Consider the following 19526-nt stretch of genomic DNA (forward strand, 5'->3'; position numbering starts at 1 on the left):
TGGATATTTTCACATCGCGGTGTGCAACATTTGTTGCTCATGGGCATTAAAGGCCATGAGCATGGGAGTGTATATTTACACTGTTATGAAAGCTATACACTGACTAATGTACATTGGAGCAAAGTATTATTTCCTCAGTGTTGTCCCATTGAAAGATGTAATAATAATAATACATTGCATTTCTAAGCGCCTTTCAAAACCCTCGAGGTCACTTTACAGTCACAGTATAAAGTTTTTTTTTATGCGTGAGCAGCGGCAGCCACATGCACCAGCATTCACTCAACCCCAAAGTAACTCAAAATAGGCACCACATTTATAAAAAGCGAAATCAATATACTCACTTCCACACACACTGCATAAAGTGTATGGATTTGCAAATACAGTAACTGAATATGTCTGCATTGCATATTCAAATATGCAAGCAATCTGGACTATTTGCCATCTGCATAAAGAATGTGTTGGTACATTCTATGAAGAGATGGTTGGGTTTGGCAAAAGAACAGCTGACTGATGACCCCTCTGTGGAAATGTCTTACAGCCATGCAGCTGACCCTTAAATGACTTCCGCTGGCAAAGTGGGGGTCGACTGAAAGAGTGCCATGACATCAATGCCAGCATTTTCAGTTATTATTTCAATTTTTTTTCACATCTAGCCTAACTGTAGCGATTACACAAATGCAATTTTATTTGGAAAACTTTATCTTCAAGGTCACAAAGGCATGCACTATAACAATCTTAACAGGTTTAATTCAGGCATATGGACACAGACACTTGTGGTTTCTATTAACCTTTGTACTGGAGACACACACACACACACGCACACACACACGCACACACGCACACACGCACACACACACACACGCACACGCACACACACACACACACACACACACACACACACACACACACACACACACACACACACACACACACACACCAATCATAGTGTGTCACTGGTCTATCACCTTTCTAATTTTAAACCTGAGCTTCGACTCTCCAAGAATGGAAGTCCAGCCAGGCCTATCTGTTGTCTAAATTTAGCCCCCTCCAACCCAGAAGTTTTACACACGAATACAAACACACAAATGCAAGCACACAAACACTCCATCAGGCACTTTTCACAACTTATAGGTCTTTGCCTGCTTCACACAACGTGAGCACACTCAGGGATTTCCTTATGTGCAGTACTAGGTCTATTTTTTCCTGAATATAACTTGAAGGTGATGCCATTGCTTGGAAACAACGTCAGCCAAATAAGGTGAGTCTCTTTTGATTTTCTTTTTTTTAAATCGTTCAGCACATTATGTCAAATTGTGTGGCTCGGAATAGTATACATCATAAATCATAATTACACGAAATGAATGTATTGTAAGTTCTGCACTCATTTATTGATTGTTCCGTGAGTAAAGACAACACTGTCACATGGAGTCATATTAAATATCCTCAAGTTAACATGATTTGGGGAAAATGACAACACACATTGTATGCCTTTGCAGTTGGAAGAGCTTTGACTTGCTCCAGCCTGGAGGTAAATATGGCTGTTGGTCAAGCTATCGACATGAGTTTTATGGACATCTCCAAAATGTTCTCACTGCTGCAGCCCAAGGAAGGCAATGAAGGCAACGAGCTGAGCCAAGCCTTGAACAACGCCGTGAGCAGTGACAACGTCATTGTTCTGTCAAAACTTCTTTCTCAGGAGAGTTACAGGAGGTCAATCAACATTCGAAGCGGCTGGGGGGTCCCCGTCACCGCCTTGCGGACTGCTGCTACTCTGGGACACCTGGAGTGCCTGGAGCTCCTATTGGAGCATGGGGCAGAGGTGAGATAAGACAGAACTCTTTGTGATGTGCAGTACTGTGGGTAGAGGGGGCTATTGTGCCTTCTCGGCTGGTAAGCTAATACTGTACATTCAGATGACTGCAGACAGCTGCACTGTTTTACGAGCTAAACAGGTCCCTCACGGATATAATTTTATTCTTAGGGACTTGTGATTGATGCAGACATACTCGACACCAAAACAACAAATTAAATCGTGCGTATAGATCTTGCAACAGAAATGTTTATTTTAGAGTCAGAATATCATTTTTGAAAAAAATAACGCTCACTCTTGTAACAAAAACAATTGTAGGTTAAATGAATAATATATATTGTCTTTTTCTAATTTTCAACAGATTCTTTTCTTACAGACAGTGGTGTTTTTAGGTGTTCAATTAACTTACATGGCGTGTCCAAGGCGAAACTACACGCCGAAACATGGGAACACCTAAAAACACCACTGTCTGTAAGAAAAGCATCTGTTGAAAATTAGATAATAAGAAGACGGTATAAACTTAACACAACTATATTGTCTATATTGTGAGTTTGACAGCCTATGTTTTTGTTTAACCTGAGTGATGTGAGCAACACTTTTCGATGTACTCCTTGATGTGCTTTGCCTATCACTGGATCAGTTACATTATAGATACTAGTGCAGCGTGTTCTACCGGAAACAAATTCCTTGTGTGTTCTACATACTTGGCAATAAAGATGATTCTGATTCTGATTTGACTCGCAAGTCTTCTGCACGGGCCGATCATCTGTTGAGCGTTGTTTTCAAAAATCAAGGTTTCAATAACCCCAAACATTGACTGTTTGGGGTTCTTCAAACTCTTTGGCGATATTTTCTGTTGTGATCACATCCAGGTCGACAGCCTGGACGTGAAGGCCCAGACGCCATTGTTCACAGCTGTTAGTGGTAAGCATCTGAACTGCGTAGCGGCTCTGCTGAAGGCCGGAGCCGACCCAAACGGAAGCCAGTACAATAACTGCTCACCCGTGCTGAATGCGGCTCGGGAAGGGGATGTGGACATTCTCCAGGAACTGCTCCGATTCGGAGCAGAAGTGGACGTTCGACCAAAAGTACCAGAGTGGGCATCGAATGCTACAGCATGCAGAGGGCCACTTTATACCTCGGCGGTGTATGGACATCTGGACTGCTTTAAACTTCTCCTCCTCCATGGAACTAACCCTGACTATAACTGCACTGATGAGAAGATGCTGGCACGAATAAAGCAGCCGAAGACTGTGCTGGATGTGTGTTTGCATTACGGTTGCGGCGTGGAGTACATTCAACTACTTATAGACTTTGGAGCAGATGTGTATCTGCCTACAGTCATCACTGAAAAGACAACAAAGCAGAATGATGCTTTGGCTCTGCTGCTCAAGGAAAGGGGTAAGACCCAAATGATCTTCCATTCATTTTGTCACACACAATTTCAGCTCTCTCTCTAACTTTGAGCCTCTTTCCGCACCAGTTTCCCCCAAACCTCTCATGTCACAGACTCGCCTGGCAATCCGTAGATCCCTTTCTTTTGCAAACAAAGAGCCCGCCATTGACAGTTTGGAGATTCCTCTCATCTTGAGGAACTACCTCAAGCACAACACTTCAGAACTAACAGGATGCTCCAGTTAGAATCAAGACAACAGCACCAACCATTCTGATGTCAGTCTTGTTAAATAAGACCACCTTTAGGTTTGAGGTGCGTATTGTCATGTCCTGCTGCTTGTGTCATGAATAGGTCTGTCAAGCATGAACTTTAAATCATTTTTCAAAAATGAACGCAGTTATCGCATTTGACTTCTTCCGGCGGCCGATATCCTCTACTTCTGTGTGCAGTGTACACATACAGGCTGCAAATAATTTTACTCGGGATCAGGGTCAGCGGGGAAGTGCACAATCATGCCAATTTACAAAGAGACTCAATTTGTCAGAACTTTCTCGTGACATAGTAATTTAACAAGCACTTGACAACATTTTACAAATACGACCTAAAATATATATTTTCAGTTCGCCATCTTGACCACAGAAGCGCATTATGCCCAGGTGTCATGAAAAACTAGGCTGAAGCCCCCCAGGAGAATGACTGTAATAACATTGGTTCATCCAAGTACAGTACCTCGCTACACAACGGTCTCCATCTTTCACGGCTTTGCTCTTTCACAATTTGTTTCGGGCAGTTTTTCGTACAATGCGCTAATATCTACAGTCTCAGATTTTTTGGGGTGAAAACGTTGTTGGAATAGTACAAAAAAATATATTTTCTGTCCCACTCTAAGTCCTGGTCCACAAAGTCATAGTTAGATGAGTTTGATATGGGGGAACTCATTATGGATAAATCGGCACAATCACATAATCATTAGATTAGTGCAAATGTAAGCACAGTACTATGTACATATACATAAAAAAAACAAATGCTTCCACGTCTTTGCTAAATGTAGCACCAGCGGTGAGCAATAGAGGTCGCAGTTGCGCAACTCAAGGATCTGACTCACTTTTGAGACATGCGAAAGGCAGTTAAGCTGATCTATTTTCGGTTCGTCTTCTCTCATCATTTGCCATATCTTTCAATTTTGCAAGTATGTTCACATTGATAAACAATGAAATCCCTTCTTATCACAAGTCACAACTAGAGCAAACCTACGGAAAACGGCCACATACGTCACGTCACGCCAGAATGTCACATCATCTCGCCTGAACAGTCTAGCATGAGAGTTTGAATAAGAGAAAAAGATAAGCAGTCGACTGTGAGATGTATTTGCATAAGTGTCATTATTTATTGATGGCAATCTGCACTCATTTTTGCCCCCCCCCCCCAACCACATGCCCCCTAGCTTGTCAGCAGTCCCACGCTGATGAGGTCAGGGAATAACTGCCAACAGGGGCGTACCGAATAATTCAGAAATGTGTGGTGTGTGGGACAAGGGCAATAATTGTTCAAGAGCATGCCACTTTTTGAGACAATCTTCTCGCATTCATCGTATCCAAAGAAAATGTAGTGTGGAGATTAAATGAAAAGTCCAATGGAAACACTTAAAAACAGTAAAACATTGCTAACAAACCTATTGCGCACACAATACTATACCAGATATGGATTCATTTTGATTGATTCATGATTTATTTATTTATACAGCGAAGTACAACATATTCCCAGTGCTTTTGAATACACCAAAACATATAATGTACATACAGTTGACATCTGCACTCTCCCATTCACAGTTTCTTGATTGAATAGCCATTTTTTTTAAATTCTACATCAAATAATCAAACTCAAAATGACAGCAAGAACAAAAATGACAAATGTTTGCATATGGAGATGAACATTTGGGATTGTGAGTTCATTTTCTGCGTGTGGCAAAATTAGACCTTGTATGGTATGGTTTTGTACAATGAATCATGCGTTTCAAAAAGTGGGACGTCAGTCTTCAGATCACATTGTTGTCATTGTAAACCACATCTTATATGGCTCATTGGACCCTGTGGTACCCTGACTGTTCGGATGCAACCAAATAACTGCGAGCGGTGATGTCGTCACACTCCTTGTGAGTGCTTTTTACACGCTTTGGAGTAAAAATGCCTACTATGCATTTTGTTGGCTAACTTGGCTCTCTCAGTTCATGACTGTCTAACAAATAGGTTAAAAACAATTATCATCAGCAGTCTCGGCCTTCAATAAAAGATAATGTGAACCGCATCAGACCAAGATATACATTGTTTGAACAATTTAGAGCCAACATTATAACACTGGCGAGTAATTAAATACATTGTAAAAAGGTGAACAGAAATAATTGTTACTGTCAAGATGTTGCACTTAAGAGCATTATTTGCTAACAAGAGCAATGCTCTTAGAGCATGTTATTCATGTGTGTGGCTTCAGGACTAGGGTTATTTTTCAGACATCCCCAATAATTCTGATGCCTTCAGCTCTTCTGGTGGACTAAAAATCTGTACACTACACTCAGGATCAGTGCTAACTTCAGTCACGATGTCATAGAAAAATGATACCCGTTTTGTCTCAGATCTGAAGCTCAGCCGTGGCTGATGAATATCCATAAATAACCAACAATGTGAGCTCTGCCAGTGTAGATTGGAATAAAACTAAACTAAATTAAAATAAAAATAAAAAGAATATTTGGCGTAGTAGTGCCTTCTCTTTTGATCGATTCAGAGTTCTGCCTGACCTTGTGTGAGGACAAGTTCCTCCAGGCTTTCTCACATCGAATAAGAACAAAAAGGCTACAAGCATAAGCAGACGTCCCTCTGGTGTGACGGCAGCAGGTTCACAACTGAATGCTTCATGGCGGAAAAAAATAAAATAAAAATCCCATCGGATGTCAAATGAATCGAAACAAACCGTAAAGAGTTGCTTTAAGTCTCATGCAAAGTATTTGGATGCCACAAGCATGCATTTACCTGGTACTGAGCTCTACCGTACTTTAGAACTGAAACAACATTCGTCTCCAACGTAAAATACCAATATCCAAATATATGATCTGTTCTTTTTACAGTATTTACAGTTCGTAGCTGATAAAGTTAAAATAGATAACTTTTTCTTATTTAATTCATAACTCATTGGTGACAATATTCTAGAACAGTATACTCGAACTCGACGAAGCAAAACTAATGATTTCTAATATATATACCTATCTATCTATTAATATTCCAAACAAATCTTTTCTCAACGATAAAAGAATCCTATGTCATTTCTACATATTGTATCTGAAATCAGAACAACTTATACTTGTGCAAGATAAATGCAGCTATGCGAGGGTGACACAGTAACAAAATGAGCATATTGAGTGTGTGTGCTGCGCGCAGAAAGGAATCACGTGCAAGAGATCTGTCCGAGTGGATCTCGTGCGATAGGAACGGAGAGACCGTTGCAAGTCCCACGCTGAAGGGAAACTACATGACAAATTCAAATCTGCCCGTGAAACTGAATAGATAATCACTAGTGGAATGCTGGAAGGCACTGTTAGATAGCATCTCTTGTCTCCGCAGCACAACGGGCCAGTAAGTGCGCATGATTGTGTGTCTCTGTGTGCATTTGCATCTCCGGGGGTACAGAGGTGGGGTGGGTGCAGCACTGGACCTGAGGTTATCATGCTCTGGGAACCGTCTGTTGTTGGTGAAGGGACTTATCTCCCGGAATTATCGGACTGGGAGAGACGCCACTCATGCATGTCGCAACTGTTTTGTTTTTTTACTGCAACAAAATATACATTGAACAACATACAAATACATTTGATGGTTGGTGTTTTCTTAAGAAATCCTATTTGAAGGCCCAAAAAAGACAGAAATGACACAAAACAATGAATTGAAGAACGCTTTCATATTGATGGCACATTCCTTAGATAAGTGCTGTCCACTGAGCCCAACATGAAAGGTGTCTGAGGTCAATAAAAGGTCACAAACCGCGGCCAGATGGCTTGCGTACATTCCAACTGGAGCAGATCTCTCTTGAGATCTGTTTCTCTAACTGCTCTCCTGAAGAAGCATCTCATCCATTGTGTTAACAAATCCATCTGATCAGGCTGCTGACTTTGGAATTTCTGTTCATACGCTTGTGTGTGGCTCTGAGCCAGAACAGGGATCACATCTGAATAATCATGACGGGAGAGCAATGCCAATGTTGTAAGTGCCAGTCTGTGGGGATGCTTGAATCAGAAAATGCTTGCAAATGCTACACATTTTTCCCATCTTTCCGCCTCCAAATTCGTGTTACACTAATGTTCCACTTCTTTTTATAATGTCAGTCGGTTTCGACCTTCTTGTGGTGGTCAACGGTCTATCTTATTTTACGACAGCATCACATTTTAAAGATCAACCGCACTGCTTGCTTTCGATGCATTTCCGCCGATGGGACTTTCTAAACAATCAGTGAGCTGCCAGCACAGTGCTTACAGTGCTCCTTTTCCCAGCAGGTTCATCTGAGCGGCATGCTCCCCACAGCCCACGACCCTTGACCTTCGATGCAATGGGATATGAAATACCCTGTCAAAACTGCCCACTGAATGAATGTTCATATACTATAATTTTGAAATTCCCTTGATTGACTTGTTCCTGGAGCTGTCATACGGTCGTCGGCAAGCTTGTGAAGGATTGAAAAGCTCTCTTTGACTCAACGAGTCTGAGCAGGCAAGCTGAGAGACAAAGATGGTGGGACGACGAGACTGCGGCACTGTGACGAGAGCAAGTAGAGAGCAAATTCCAATGTGTTTCGTGGTCTGGAGCTGGTGGTGGGAAAGGTGATGCCCAACGTAGTCGAGCCTCCGGGTACGTTCAACACATTGGTGAGTGGTCATGGTTCTGCCGTTTCTTGGACACACATTCACAAAAATGCAACACGCTCACTGAACGAGATCTTGGACACAATCGATCCGGTTTGTGGCCTCAGACGATGGATTAAAAGAAGAGAGTCAGACAACAATCTAGGAATTCCAGGACATTCAGATGATGTGTTGATACAGGTAAGCGTTGCAGGATTTGAGTGAGAGCGCAAGTGACGGCTGACTCAGCTGGAGAAGCGCGATAACGAATGTTGGCAACATTTGTGAATTGTTACGTTTGATCCCCTGCATCCCACCCACGCCCCTTTCTGTAAAAGTCTTCAGTCCTCTTGCTGCTATCAGCCATACCCAAGATCAACGTTGGTCCTCAACTGTGAAAGTCTCAAGTCAGTGTGTTTTTGTATTTTCTTCATGATGTGACGCGATCATCCAGTGTTTAGTGCTTCGAAGAAAAAAAAAAAAATACCTGGTCCTTCAGAAGAGTCCCTATTTCTTAAACGGAGCTAATCTACTAAAATTTTGCCAGAAAGGAGCCTGGCCTCTTTTGGATTGACTGAATTCAAAAACCTCTCCTTGTGCCATGTCCTCCGTTACCTCATAGTGCCCGGCACTGAGAGGTTCCTGGGGGGGCGGGTATGAGGGGGGCGTGAACCTGTTTACACCTAGAAGAGCAGCAGCCGCAGAAAAGAAAGAAAGGGGCACAAGGGTAAGGGGGACAAAGAGGCGGCATAGGCACAAAGCAAAGAGAACACAATTGTCAGCATTGTCACCAAATTGTCTGAAAACACAACATCTATTCATGCAGCTACAGCACACAGGCGCACGCATAAATATGAGATTCTATTTGGAACATTCGCGCGTGTTCAACCTGAAATGTGATCGTATGATGACTGTTGAAGAAGATGAGAAGCGGAATTCAGCATCAGCGATGACGTCAGGGAGACGACGGATGTTATTCAAGCAAAATCGGTTGTGTGCCAACAAGAGAACTGACATCGCATCTGACGAAATGGACAAGAGAGGATGTTCCTCTATTTTTTTTTCTTGAACACATATTTGTTTGAATAGCACCCGTAAGACTTGAGGGTAGTGAAAACGGAGCCTGACAGAAAGATTTTTCATGTGCATTTAACGAGATTCTACCATGTCCTTTAAGATAAACTACAAGCATCACAAGTATGCTGGCGTAGTTACCAGCTATTATATTTGGAGATGAACGAGTTCAAAGTTGCCATGGCATCTCACAAATCAACAATGATGAGAAACGGGGTGCTTCGTTCCAGGTATTTTGCCAAACGCAGTTGAGCAGCAGTGAGAAAGGTTTGATCTATTTGTGAGTGCGGAAGCCGTTTCTCCGAGACACTGCATGTGATAATGCTTCTCGGCGCATTGGGCAGTTACTGCATGCTCCAGTGCCAACGGTAATGACAACACTTCCCAATGCTGTTTTCGCGGTTGCCATGGCATCTTATTGTGCTAAGCTCTGAAGAGAACTTTGATGCAGATACCTTAATCATTTTCAAACCATGTCCATATAACATGGCCCTCTTTCTCAAGATGAAATCTATCAATGAATCTGAAATTCAAGAGAGTACTTCACCTCGTGCCGACTGTGTACACATACAGCACATATACAAACATTTGCCGGGAAATGACATCTACAAAGGTAAGATGCCAGAGAAAACATTCAGAAATGGTCATTGGTTAATTCATACATGAATGGATGATCATGCTTATTGTGATACTGACCAGAGCAAAAAAAATAAACAAAAACAGTCATGGGGTAAAAACAAAACAAAACAAAGGCATCTAGCTGCACACTGAAATTGCTAAAATACAAAAAATGACACCAGCAGTTGGGACATGTGGACCCAGTGTTTGTGTTAACAGGTCTTTCTTCTTCATTGAGTTGTATTGCTGTTGGTTTTCCATTAGAATGAGTTACACAAAGTAACACAGAAAACTTATCTGCCTTTAGTTATTCAAAATAACATTAGCTCAAAATAACATAACGGTTCTGCCTTACATGAAGGCTATACAGTGCCTTGGAAAAGTATTCACACCCCTTGAACCTTTTCACATTTTGGCATATATATATATATATATATATATATATATATATATATATATATGTTTTAGGAACATTCAAAACTGTAAAACAGGGTGTGACCCACTTCACCTCACCCACGTCACCTTTCTCTGCAATTAGTCTTTTTTGGTATGTCCCACCTGGTATTGCAAATCACAACACAATTTCCCCCAATTTTTCGTCTTTCCAGAAACACTCAATGTGATTTAGGTCTGGATTTGACCGGATCATTTTAACAAACTCATTCACTGTCATTCCCAAATTTATTCGGGAATTGAAAATATGATGTGGAGCGCCATTTTAAAATTTGTTTGGGTTTTTCTTGCAAGGGGTGGCGATAAAGCGCTGGTCAGACCTCTGGCAATATTTTTCCCTTTCACTAGGGGGCAGCATTTACATTTTGTACAACTGCCCCCATTTCAAGCTCAGTTAACTCCAGACCCATATAATTTTGGAATGAACACTTTTTTTCTGATGAAAGAAGAGAGTCGAAGGTTTCTTACGTTGCATTGAATGTTTATGTCGTCCTAAAACTCGATATTCTGTGGGTCCTGGAATTTGCGTGAAAATGACAAACACCCTGGCACTTGAGTGGACACATTTTTGCACATGTCTGGCAGGGAATGAGCTAATATTCTGTAATCTAAGGCATAGGTGTCAAACTTTGGTCCTCAAGGGCTGCTTTCCTGCATGATTTCTATCCCTCTCTACTGCACCACACCTGATTCAAATGAACAGCTCATCAGCAAGCTCTGCAGGATCCTAATAATGATACTGACAGCTGTGGTCATAACCAATCCATTGGATAATGGCTGAATGGTCTGGCTTTGTGTTGAGGGTCATTGTGGAACTCAGCCCACGTTTTGAGAAAGACTGATACATCGGTCAAGTAGTTTGAAGGGTTCAAAGTAAAAAAAATGCTTCTCTGCCTTCTTTGCCAAGGGTTACAAATGTGAACTTTTCCTCATATGTGAAGTCCATGGCTATTAACTTCAAGTTAAAACCAAAAAACAGTTGCCATACTATAGCTAAGCTGAAAAAAAGAATGCTGCTCAATCTAAAACCAAACCACTGATGGAGGTAAGAAAAAACAACTACTCTGACACCGGATCCAGATGCCATGACGGGTGTCATCTTTAAAACTCAATACTTCACACTTCATGCAAACAGTCCCTCTGTCTTTTCATTGATGCTTAACTACTGCTTTACGACACGTGGCAAGTCATTTTGCATGTAAGCAGACAAACATTTAACTCAAATGAAAGACCAAAAGTAACATAATGTATTTTTTCAGTTTACTCATTGCACCCATCAATACAATGCATGTTTGTGTGTTTAAGGAGAGAAAATGAAAGTAGATAAGAAAAAGCAGGTAGAACAAATAGTAAACAACAATGAGAAGACAGAGCAGACCAGCGAGGAAAAGAAAATGCAAGTCACCTGATATCTTCTTGTTGCCTCACCTTTCTGTTTAGTCACCTTTCTCACTGTCATGGCTGCCTGCCGTTTCTGATACTCTGAGATCTCAAAACCTAAACAGCAAGCAACAAAGTACGTTCCAATGAATGAGCTCAACACTAAAGATTCCAGCTCAATTTTGATGAGTCCAATATCATATCATATATGATATTATAGGCACCATGTCACAATTCCATACAAATATGACAACATTGTGCTGCTAAAATGACATTTGACCAAAGTAATCTGACGCACAAGTGGTCCACTGGCATAATTGTCACGTCACCTGGGGAAATTTCTTTTGGAATGGATACATATTTTGGCTCAGAAAGGTCAAAGTCATTTGATTGCATTGAAAACAGTGGAGCAATGGTACTGGAAAAAAAATTGACAGATATGCGTAAGAATCATTTGATGGATAGCAATGTAAATGTTTGTTTCTCAGGATCCACACGATTGGTAAAAAGGACAAACCTTTGACGGTGACTGTATTTTCCGGACTATAAAGTGCACCGGATTATAAGGCACATGGTCAGCTTTTGAAAAGATTGAAGGCTTTCAGGTGCGCTTTATAGTGCAGAAAATAACCTACATCAAGCTGTACCATTATACAGTGCATCTTAACTCATTCACTGCCATAACTAATTTATTTGGGAATTGAAAATATGACGCCATTCCCGAATTTGTTTGGGTTTTGGTTTTTCTTGTGGTGGTGCTGATTAAGCGCAGGTTAGACCTCTGGCAATGTTTTTTCCCTTTCACGAGGCGGCAGCATTTGCCTTTTGTACAGCCGCGCCCACTTGCACCTCATGTTACTCCAGAAACAAATAAGCTAGAAATAAACTTTTTTTTCTGATGAAGGAAGAGAGTCTAAGGTTTCTAATGCTTTATTGAATGTTGATGTAGCCCTAAAACTCAATATTCTGTGGGTCCTGGAATTTGAGTGAAAATGATAAAAGCCCTGCCACTGAAGAAGATACATTTTTGCACGTCTGGCAGTGAATTAGTTAAAAAGTTTTGTAATGCAAATAAGTTGTATGACATAAGAGCAAAGACTGAAGCTACCCTCCTCATTGTGAATGAAGCAACTGCTCTCCAAAGATGTGACTAACCGATTTTCTCATCCTCCAGCACCATTTTCCTCTCCTCATGGAAAGCTCTGAGCCAGCGGATCTTCTCTTCTGGTTTCTTGGCCAGGAAGATGTGGATCTCGTCGCTGTCTTTGTTGCACAATTTGAAGGCATTCTTCACACTTACATTGAAATCATCATCTCTTCCATCAATGGCGTCGCGCACCTCGTAGCGGTCCATGTCGATGCGACCCTTATAGTACAAAATGTCCCGTCGTATCAGATCCTGGTGAGGTACACAGAGAGATGAGTTGTGTGTAGTGCAAGTATGTGCTGTGAGTGTGTGCGTGCGTGTACGTGTGTTTAAATCTCTCCTGAGGGGCCAACAAGCCACCTTGTTTCAAATCCAACAGTCTGTCTTATGAAGCCCTGACCATATGCTGCCCAAATAGCCAACACCCACTTTGCACATAGAAGGATGCCAGTTTTCAAACTAATACAATTACCAACACGATTTTAACACTGGCATTGAAAAGTGTACTGAAACATCAGTTGTGCAAGGTAAAGAATTTGCATCGTTTCAACTCTGTGACCTTGTGATTATTATTGAACTCAGACTTCAAGAATAATTTGGTTTGGGATGGGCAAGTATCAATACCAGGTCTATTCCAGCTGTACATTTTGGCATAAGTATTTGGGAGGTACTGGAGCTCATCCCATCTATCTTCGGTGAGTAGATGGAAGACACCGATTGCCAGCCAATCGCAGGGCACTCACAAACAAACAAACCAGTGATATTCCCCCTCACGGTCAAAACTAAAGATTGGAGGTAGGACTTTGACACGTCACAAATAGAGCAGAAAGTAAATGGCTAGGACTGCATCTGTCCAAGTCTACTGAAAAAAAAACCACATTATATGTTACAATGCCACATTTTCATTTATCTTTTCATATCCCTCAATAATGTAATGAATTTAAAATGAAAATATAGGTTATCTCAGTAATTTTTAGATTAAATTAAAAAAATGATTAATTTGATCAGTTAATTACAGACCCCTATTAACTGATTGGACAAATGTTTTGATTGCCTGACAGCACTAATTTCATATTAGTTGAAAGGTAAATTCAGCCACTAGATTGGACTATGCAAACCAAAAAGAACAAAGCTTAAATGTTTAGGACATGTGAAGATTTCAAAAGGTTGTATTTCAACTAGACTAGTTTATAATGGTTATATTTATCCGCAGATCACCTTTTATAATCAATTAACGTAGCAGAGCATGATACAACACACACATTCACAATCTTAGGAAAGGGAAATTCCAAAATCTGATCATGCTAACAATGCATCTCACACAAATGACCTAGGCTAACGTAACTTGATTTACTTTTGTCTATCTATCATAAACTCATCGCCACAGCATGATTGCCTTAGGACAGGCATGGGCAAACTACGGCCCGCGGGCCACATACGGCCCGTTAGGCTTTTCAATCCGGCCCGCCGAACTTGCCCAAATTATAGTACAAACAGTGTCTAAAACTCATGACAAAAAGGTAGCGAACAACAGGGCAGATAACTGAAAAGTTGCCTGCCCCATTTTTCCCAACTTGAAGCAAAATGAGACCAATCCCATTAAGAAACATTGTCACAAAGTATAAAGTTTTTTTTTTAAATCAAGAATGCACCAACTACAAATGCTACCTTGCTTAATTTACGGCAAATGCGTATGGGTGTAAATTTTGCTACAGTAGTCGATTGTCATTGTGGTGCACAATGCAACGTTTGCATTGATTCCTACGAGCCACTAAGCCCCTTTCATAAGTCTCACGTACACTTTACAGTCACGGTTTAATGTAAATTTACGTTTTGTAGCGTCACATATGTTGTTAGCTTCTTTTGAATCTTTCTTCTAGTTTGAGGTTCTGTGCATCTATTTTGGAAAATGACATGCAATTGCACGACTTTGTAACGCTTGCGAAAGTCCGGAAGAAAGAAGCAGGCTTCTGATTGGCTGCCGAGCCGAGTATGCAAATTTCAACTGCAGGTAGTCTATGTTTGTGTGCTCGGCGACGGTACACGTGTTTTGTTAGCGCGTGAAGGCGAGAGCGTCAGTGAGGAGTTTGTTGAGCGCGCGGTCAGGACAAACCATCTATGATTTGGCGGAATTTAACACAAGTAGGTATTATTGAGCTTGAATATTTCGTTGTGTAATAATATGTTTTGAATGTTGAAAGTGATTCCATTTTTCAATAAATGTTGATTTCTTTGCCCCTTCGATGGAAACTTAAAAACAGACGCAATCTTGATAAATCACAGTGCATATGTTATTTTAATCTATTTCCATTTCCTCCTCCAAGTATCTGCGAAATAGTTTGTAAATGCCATATCTTGCATATTCCTTGAGACAAATTTATTAACTGATCAGGGATATTTTTCACATTTGAAAGACAGTTAATAAATTGGGTTGTAGTGTTTTTACTGTGCTATGAGGTTTGTACATACTACATTTAAAGGACAACCGGCACCATTTTTTGTTTTTGTTTCCCACTGACATCAGAAAAACGTTTTATAGCATCTAAAATACCCAAATCAGGCAGGCCGATATTTTTAGTTAAATGAAAAACACCAATAAAAATGACTTCAAAATGAATCCGGAAATGGCCAGTTTCAGAAGGTTGCTCGAGAATCAAAACAATGGCTTCAGATTCGGAGAAGATGTTTTCTTGTTCTTGTTCTTCTGAAGAGGAAAGCATAAATGTTTGCAATTGATTCTAGGAGTCCTCCCATATCAATTCGAGCCGTCAATGACAGCAATGTAGCACCCAGAAAAAGCAGAAGATTGCGCCCAAGCTCCGTTGGAAATGGGCTGATTTGTCAGCTGGGAATTTGTGTCAGCGAATATCAAATAGTTGTCTTGGTGCAACACACAACGATTCACCATGGCGTTATTTATGTGTTTTCCTTCTAATTTCGGCATCAACACGGATTAACACGAAGTTTTCAGACTAAACAAAGTACCCAAAATGCATTGTATGTCGCTTTCTCGGTCAGGGCGGTCCAAACGTGACGTCACATGGGGATCGTCATCAACTCGAAAACAAGACTTCATATATTCAGCGCAAGTCTTAAAACGTAAACTATAGCTATATGCTGTGGAATCTTTGTAAAATACGCTCAGTCGAAGTCATTTGAAGTGATTTTATAAATTATGGACATAACTTGTTCGGAGTATTTCCGGCCCAAACACTCCCTCCAAATGCTCCTGGCCCGGCCCCTCTGTCAAATTTTAGAACCCAATGCGGCCCGCGAGTCAAAAAGTTTGCCCACCCCTGCCTTAGGACCAAACAACAGCCAGTTTCACGAGGTCAGCAGGTGTAAAGTGAAAAACAGAACAGCTAATGAGCATGCAGAGATAAAGCTGCATCTATGTACAATACTGATAAGAACAATTGAAGAGGAAAAGATGGTGGGTGAACACCCCCAGAGGCCTGTTACTGTCTTTAGAAAGCTAAAGAAGGAAGTGTAGAAAAAAGAGGGGAAAAACAACTATGCGTATAATTCAGCATATCCTTGGAGTTTTTTTTAACTAGCACTGCAAAAACCGAGACTTGCCGACATACCGGAATAGAGTTGTGGCGTGAGGACTGATTGGTGATGAGAGATAGAGGATGGATGAAGGCAATAAATGATTTTTGAAGACAGCACTAACAGAAAAGAATGTAAGCCATAGAACTGTGTTTCTGTGTGTATAAGATAAGGATTTTGGGTTCACATTTGGATGCATGTGAGGATGCCTTCCCGACGCCTCGGTGAGACAGTGTGCCCAAGAGTCTCACTGCCTTCGTGCCTGTGCCTCCGTGTACGTGTATAGTTGAGTGTAGTCGAGCATGAACACCCGTCTGACAGGGGTGCACAGCCTCGGTGCATCGAAGCCCAAACTACCGTGGTTACATTTTGAGAAATGTGCCGAGAATTTGGACTTAACTGAGGGTTCATGTAACTTGCAATTGGTCATTCAGTGAATTTGGAGTCAAAGCAAGAAGTCACATTGCCTTCAAGCTGCTCTTTGGTCAACATTGGATGAACTCGGTTTGTGTTCTCCCTCATAATCTTGTTTCAAGCAAACGGAAAACAAAATGAGAGGTGAATAAAGAGAAATACATTTTACCTTCTTACAGAGAACCAGCTGGTGATCAAAGAGGAAGAAAACTCGTTGCTGGCTGCGCCCATATGGCTGATAGATCCATGACAGCTCCCCAGTGTAAATGAGCTCGGAGCTTCTGTCCAAGATATCATCCCCCTAGACACATTAAAACAGATAAAAAAATTAACAAATCAAAGGTTTCCTCGTTGAAAGACTCATGAAACAATCTAATTATTTTTAGGTTCATCATTTTAATCCAAGATGCATAAGAACGTCCTTTCCTAATCGAGAATTTGAGTACATAGATTCAATAGCAGGGATGAGAATGACAAATGAATTTACGGTGTCTGTTAGATAGATAGATAGATAGATAGATAGATAGATAGATAGATATCTATCTATCTATCTATCTATCTATCTATCTATCTATCCATTATATATATACATATGCATATATATATATATATATATATATATATATATATATATATATATATATATATATATATATATATATATATATATATATATATATATATATATATATATACAGTAAAGTCTCGTTATATCGATATCGGATATATCGATAGTCCCGGTTATATCGATACTATTTCTATGCACGCACGGAGAAAATTACATGCAAACAGGTTCGGATATATCGATAGTCCCGGTTATATCGATATTTTTTCGGACTCCCTTGAATATCGATATAACGAGACTTTACTGTATATATATGCATATGCGTATATATACGCATATGTATATATATGTACACACACCTTCGATGTGCAGTCTGACAGAGAGGCACAGAGCTGTATGAACTGGTAGGAACTTTGCAACATTGGTTCGACTAAATGAAATTTTTACCAGCACACAATGAGAAAAAAAATGTGACATATTGGGTACCTAATACATGGCTTGCTACACCCATGTTTCCAGCTGTAGTTTTGACTGTGGAGACCCAGTGTGAAAACATTTGCAATTTGAATACATGCACGCACACGCCTACAGACACGTACACGTACCTCCCAGTCCAAAACAGATGCTTGCCACTGGGCAATTTTGTCAATGTTTTCCAGCCTCCTCTTCCTCTCATTGATCTGCTGGGTGACGTTTCGCATTACTGCCAAAGCTGCTGCCACGTATCTATAGTCACTAGAGAAATAGACAGAGTAGAAGCACATCATGACACTTTGGGAATTAAGCGAAGCTCTTTGAAAACTGGACACTCTGGATTTGTACACTGAAGTAACAAAGGTCAGCCTGCTGGAACAAGGTCCAAGAACCAGTCAAGACACTACTGAATTCTAATTACCCACATGGTCTAGCGACTGTAAAAACGACTACATTTGATTGTGATTTCTCCATATTTTCCACTGACTGCAAGATATCTAAATATAGAGTGTATGTGTTTGACAGAGAGATGGACTGTACTTGGCAGATTCTCTGCAGTCAAACGCTGTGAATTGGCTGGCGGAGCTGGCACTTGTCCCTTTCTGGCTGAGAGCGCCTGGTTTGTGAATGACCTGCAGCTGGCTGAGTTATGCGAAATTTCTGACACGACGTTTCTGTGTTTCCTGACACAACGTTTCTGTTGTCTGACACGATGTTTCTGTGCATGACTTGTATATATAATTATTATAATTATAATAAACGTCTGACATTTCATGTATCAGAATCAACTTTATTGGTCAGTTATGTAGAACACACAAGGAATTTGCCTCCGGTACAACACGCTGCTCTAGTATTATCATAAAAAACTACATGAAAATATGTATGAGTTTGGGCAAAAGAGGGCCTTTCTTCAAATACTGTACCTTCAAAGATAATTCTAAAGCTCTGATTCTGTACTTTTATCAAAAATTAAAATCTGATACAATCCAAAAATTGAAAATACAATCAAACAAGATTAACTCATTCACTGCCAGACGGTGAGCAAAAATGTTTCCACTCCTGTGCCAGGGTTTTTGTCATTTTCACTCAAATTGAAGGACTACATAAACATTCAATGCAGCGTAAGAAACCTTACTCTTCCATCAGAAAACAAGTTAAATGGTCTGGAGTTATCTGAGCTTGAAATGGGGGCGGCTGTACAAAAGGCAAAGTCTACCCCCTCGTGGGAGGGAAAAACATTGCCATAGGTCTGACCAGCGCTTTATCGACACCTCCCAATATCGGCAAGAAATAACAAAACTCCATGTCATGCTTTTAAATTCCCGAATACATTCGGCAATTGCGGTGAATTAGTTAATTCACAATAGATTATTTTCAAAGGATTAAGGCCTACTAATACAACGCTGTTTTTTGTACGATGTGTCATACCTGTGCTCTTGTGCAGTGTATTTAAGAAGCTCAGCCAACTGGAGGGGATATTTGCAGATCTTCTGGACAGGGGTGAGCAAGAAGCCGTCTATGGCAATGTCAATCATTTGCTGAAGGAGTCGACAGGCCTCAAAGAAATGCTGGTACCTGCCGTCCCTCATCAACTTGCTCAGTTCCATGCAAGCGTCCAAGTGGTTATTACAATATTCTGAATATATCCAGAAACCATCTTGCTGTAATAAAGAAGAGCAGCAATGTCAGTTAAAAATAAATAGAACGAATCAAATACCCTAAGCTTAAATTAAAATAAATAAAATGAATTCAATACCCTAAGCT

General features: G+C 40.6%; 2 protein-coding genes across 5 annotated transcripts in view; one reads left to right on the plus strand and one right to left on the minus strand.

Moving 5' to 3' along the window:
- The first annotated feature begins 1080 nt into the window (after positions 1-1080).
- On the plus strand, positions 1081-4768 carry LOC148901655 (ankyrin repeat and SOCS box protein 12-like). Its single transcript, XM_088989568.1, has 4 exons — positions 1081-1258; positions 1497-1819; positions 2683-3211; positions 3294-4768. Exons 2-4 carry the CDS (start codon positions 1535-1537, stop codon positions 3449-3451), a joined length of 972 nt encoding a protein of 323 aa, XP_088845694.1. The 5' UTR covers positions 1081-1258; positions 1497-1534; the 3' UTR covers positions 3452-4768.
- A 1362-nt stretch (positions 4769-6130) lies between these two features.
- LOC148901656 (spermatogenesis-associated protein 13-like) overlaps positions 6131-19526 on the minus strand; it is a 45763-nt gene continuing 32367 nt past the window's right edge. For 3 of the 4 annotated variants that reach the window (XM_088989563.1, XM_088989564.1, XM_088989566.1), the window contains 6 exons: positions 19191-19423; positions 17894-18023; positions 16893-17024; positions 12766-13009; positions 11659-11727; positions 6131-8768 (listed from right to left, as the gene is read on the minus strand). In XM_088989563.1, the coding sequence (XP_088845689.1) occupies positions 8593-8768; positions 11659-11727; positions 12766-13009; positions 16893-17024; positions 17894-18023; positions 19191-19423 (984 nt within the window). In that variant the 3' untranslated portion in view covers positions 6131-8592. Of the gene's footprint in view, positions 8769-11635; positions 11728-12765; positions 13010-16892; positions 17025-17893; positions 18024-19190; positions 19424-19526 lie in introns of all 4 variants that reach the window. The other variant, XM_088989565.1, reaches the window with a different exon arrangement.

The sequence above is a fragment of the Hippocampus bargibanti genome, linkage group LG02 (genome assembly GCF_051943395.1).
Source record: "Hippocampus bargibanti isolate YZ-2025 linkage group LG02, ASM5194339v1, whole genome shotgun sequence".
Lineage (NCBI taxonomy): Eukaryota > Metazoa > Chordata > Actinopteri > Syngnathiformes > Syngnathidae > Hippocampus > Hippocampus bargibanti.

What these genes read in the sequence shown, in the direction of transcription:
- LOC148901655 (XM_088989568.1), top strand. Translation starts at nt 1,535, where the DNA reads ATGGCTGTTGGTCAAGCTATCGACATGAGTTTTATGGACATCTCCAAA. An exon ending in TATTGGAGCATGGGGCAGAG is followed by an intron (nt 1,820 to 2,682) that starts GTGAGATAAGAC and finishes GATCACATCCAG; the next exon opens with GTCGACAGCCTGGACGTGAA. An exon ending in TCTGCTGCTCAAGGAAAGGG is followed by an intron (nt 3,212 to 3,293) that starts GTAAGACCCAAA and finishes TTTCCGCACCAG; the next exon opens with TTTCCCCCAAACCTCTCATG.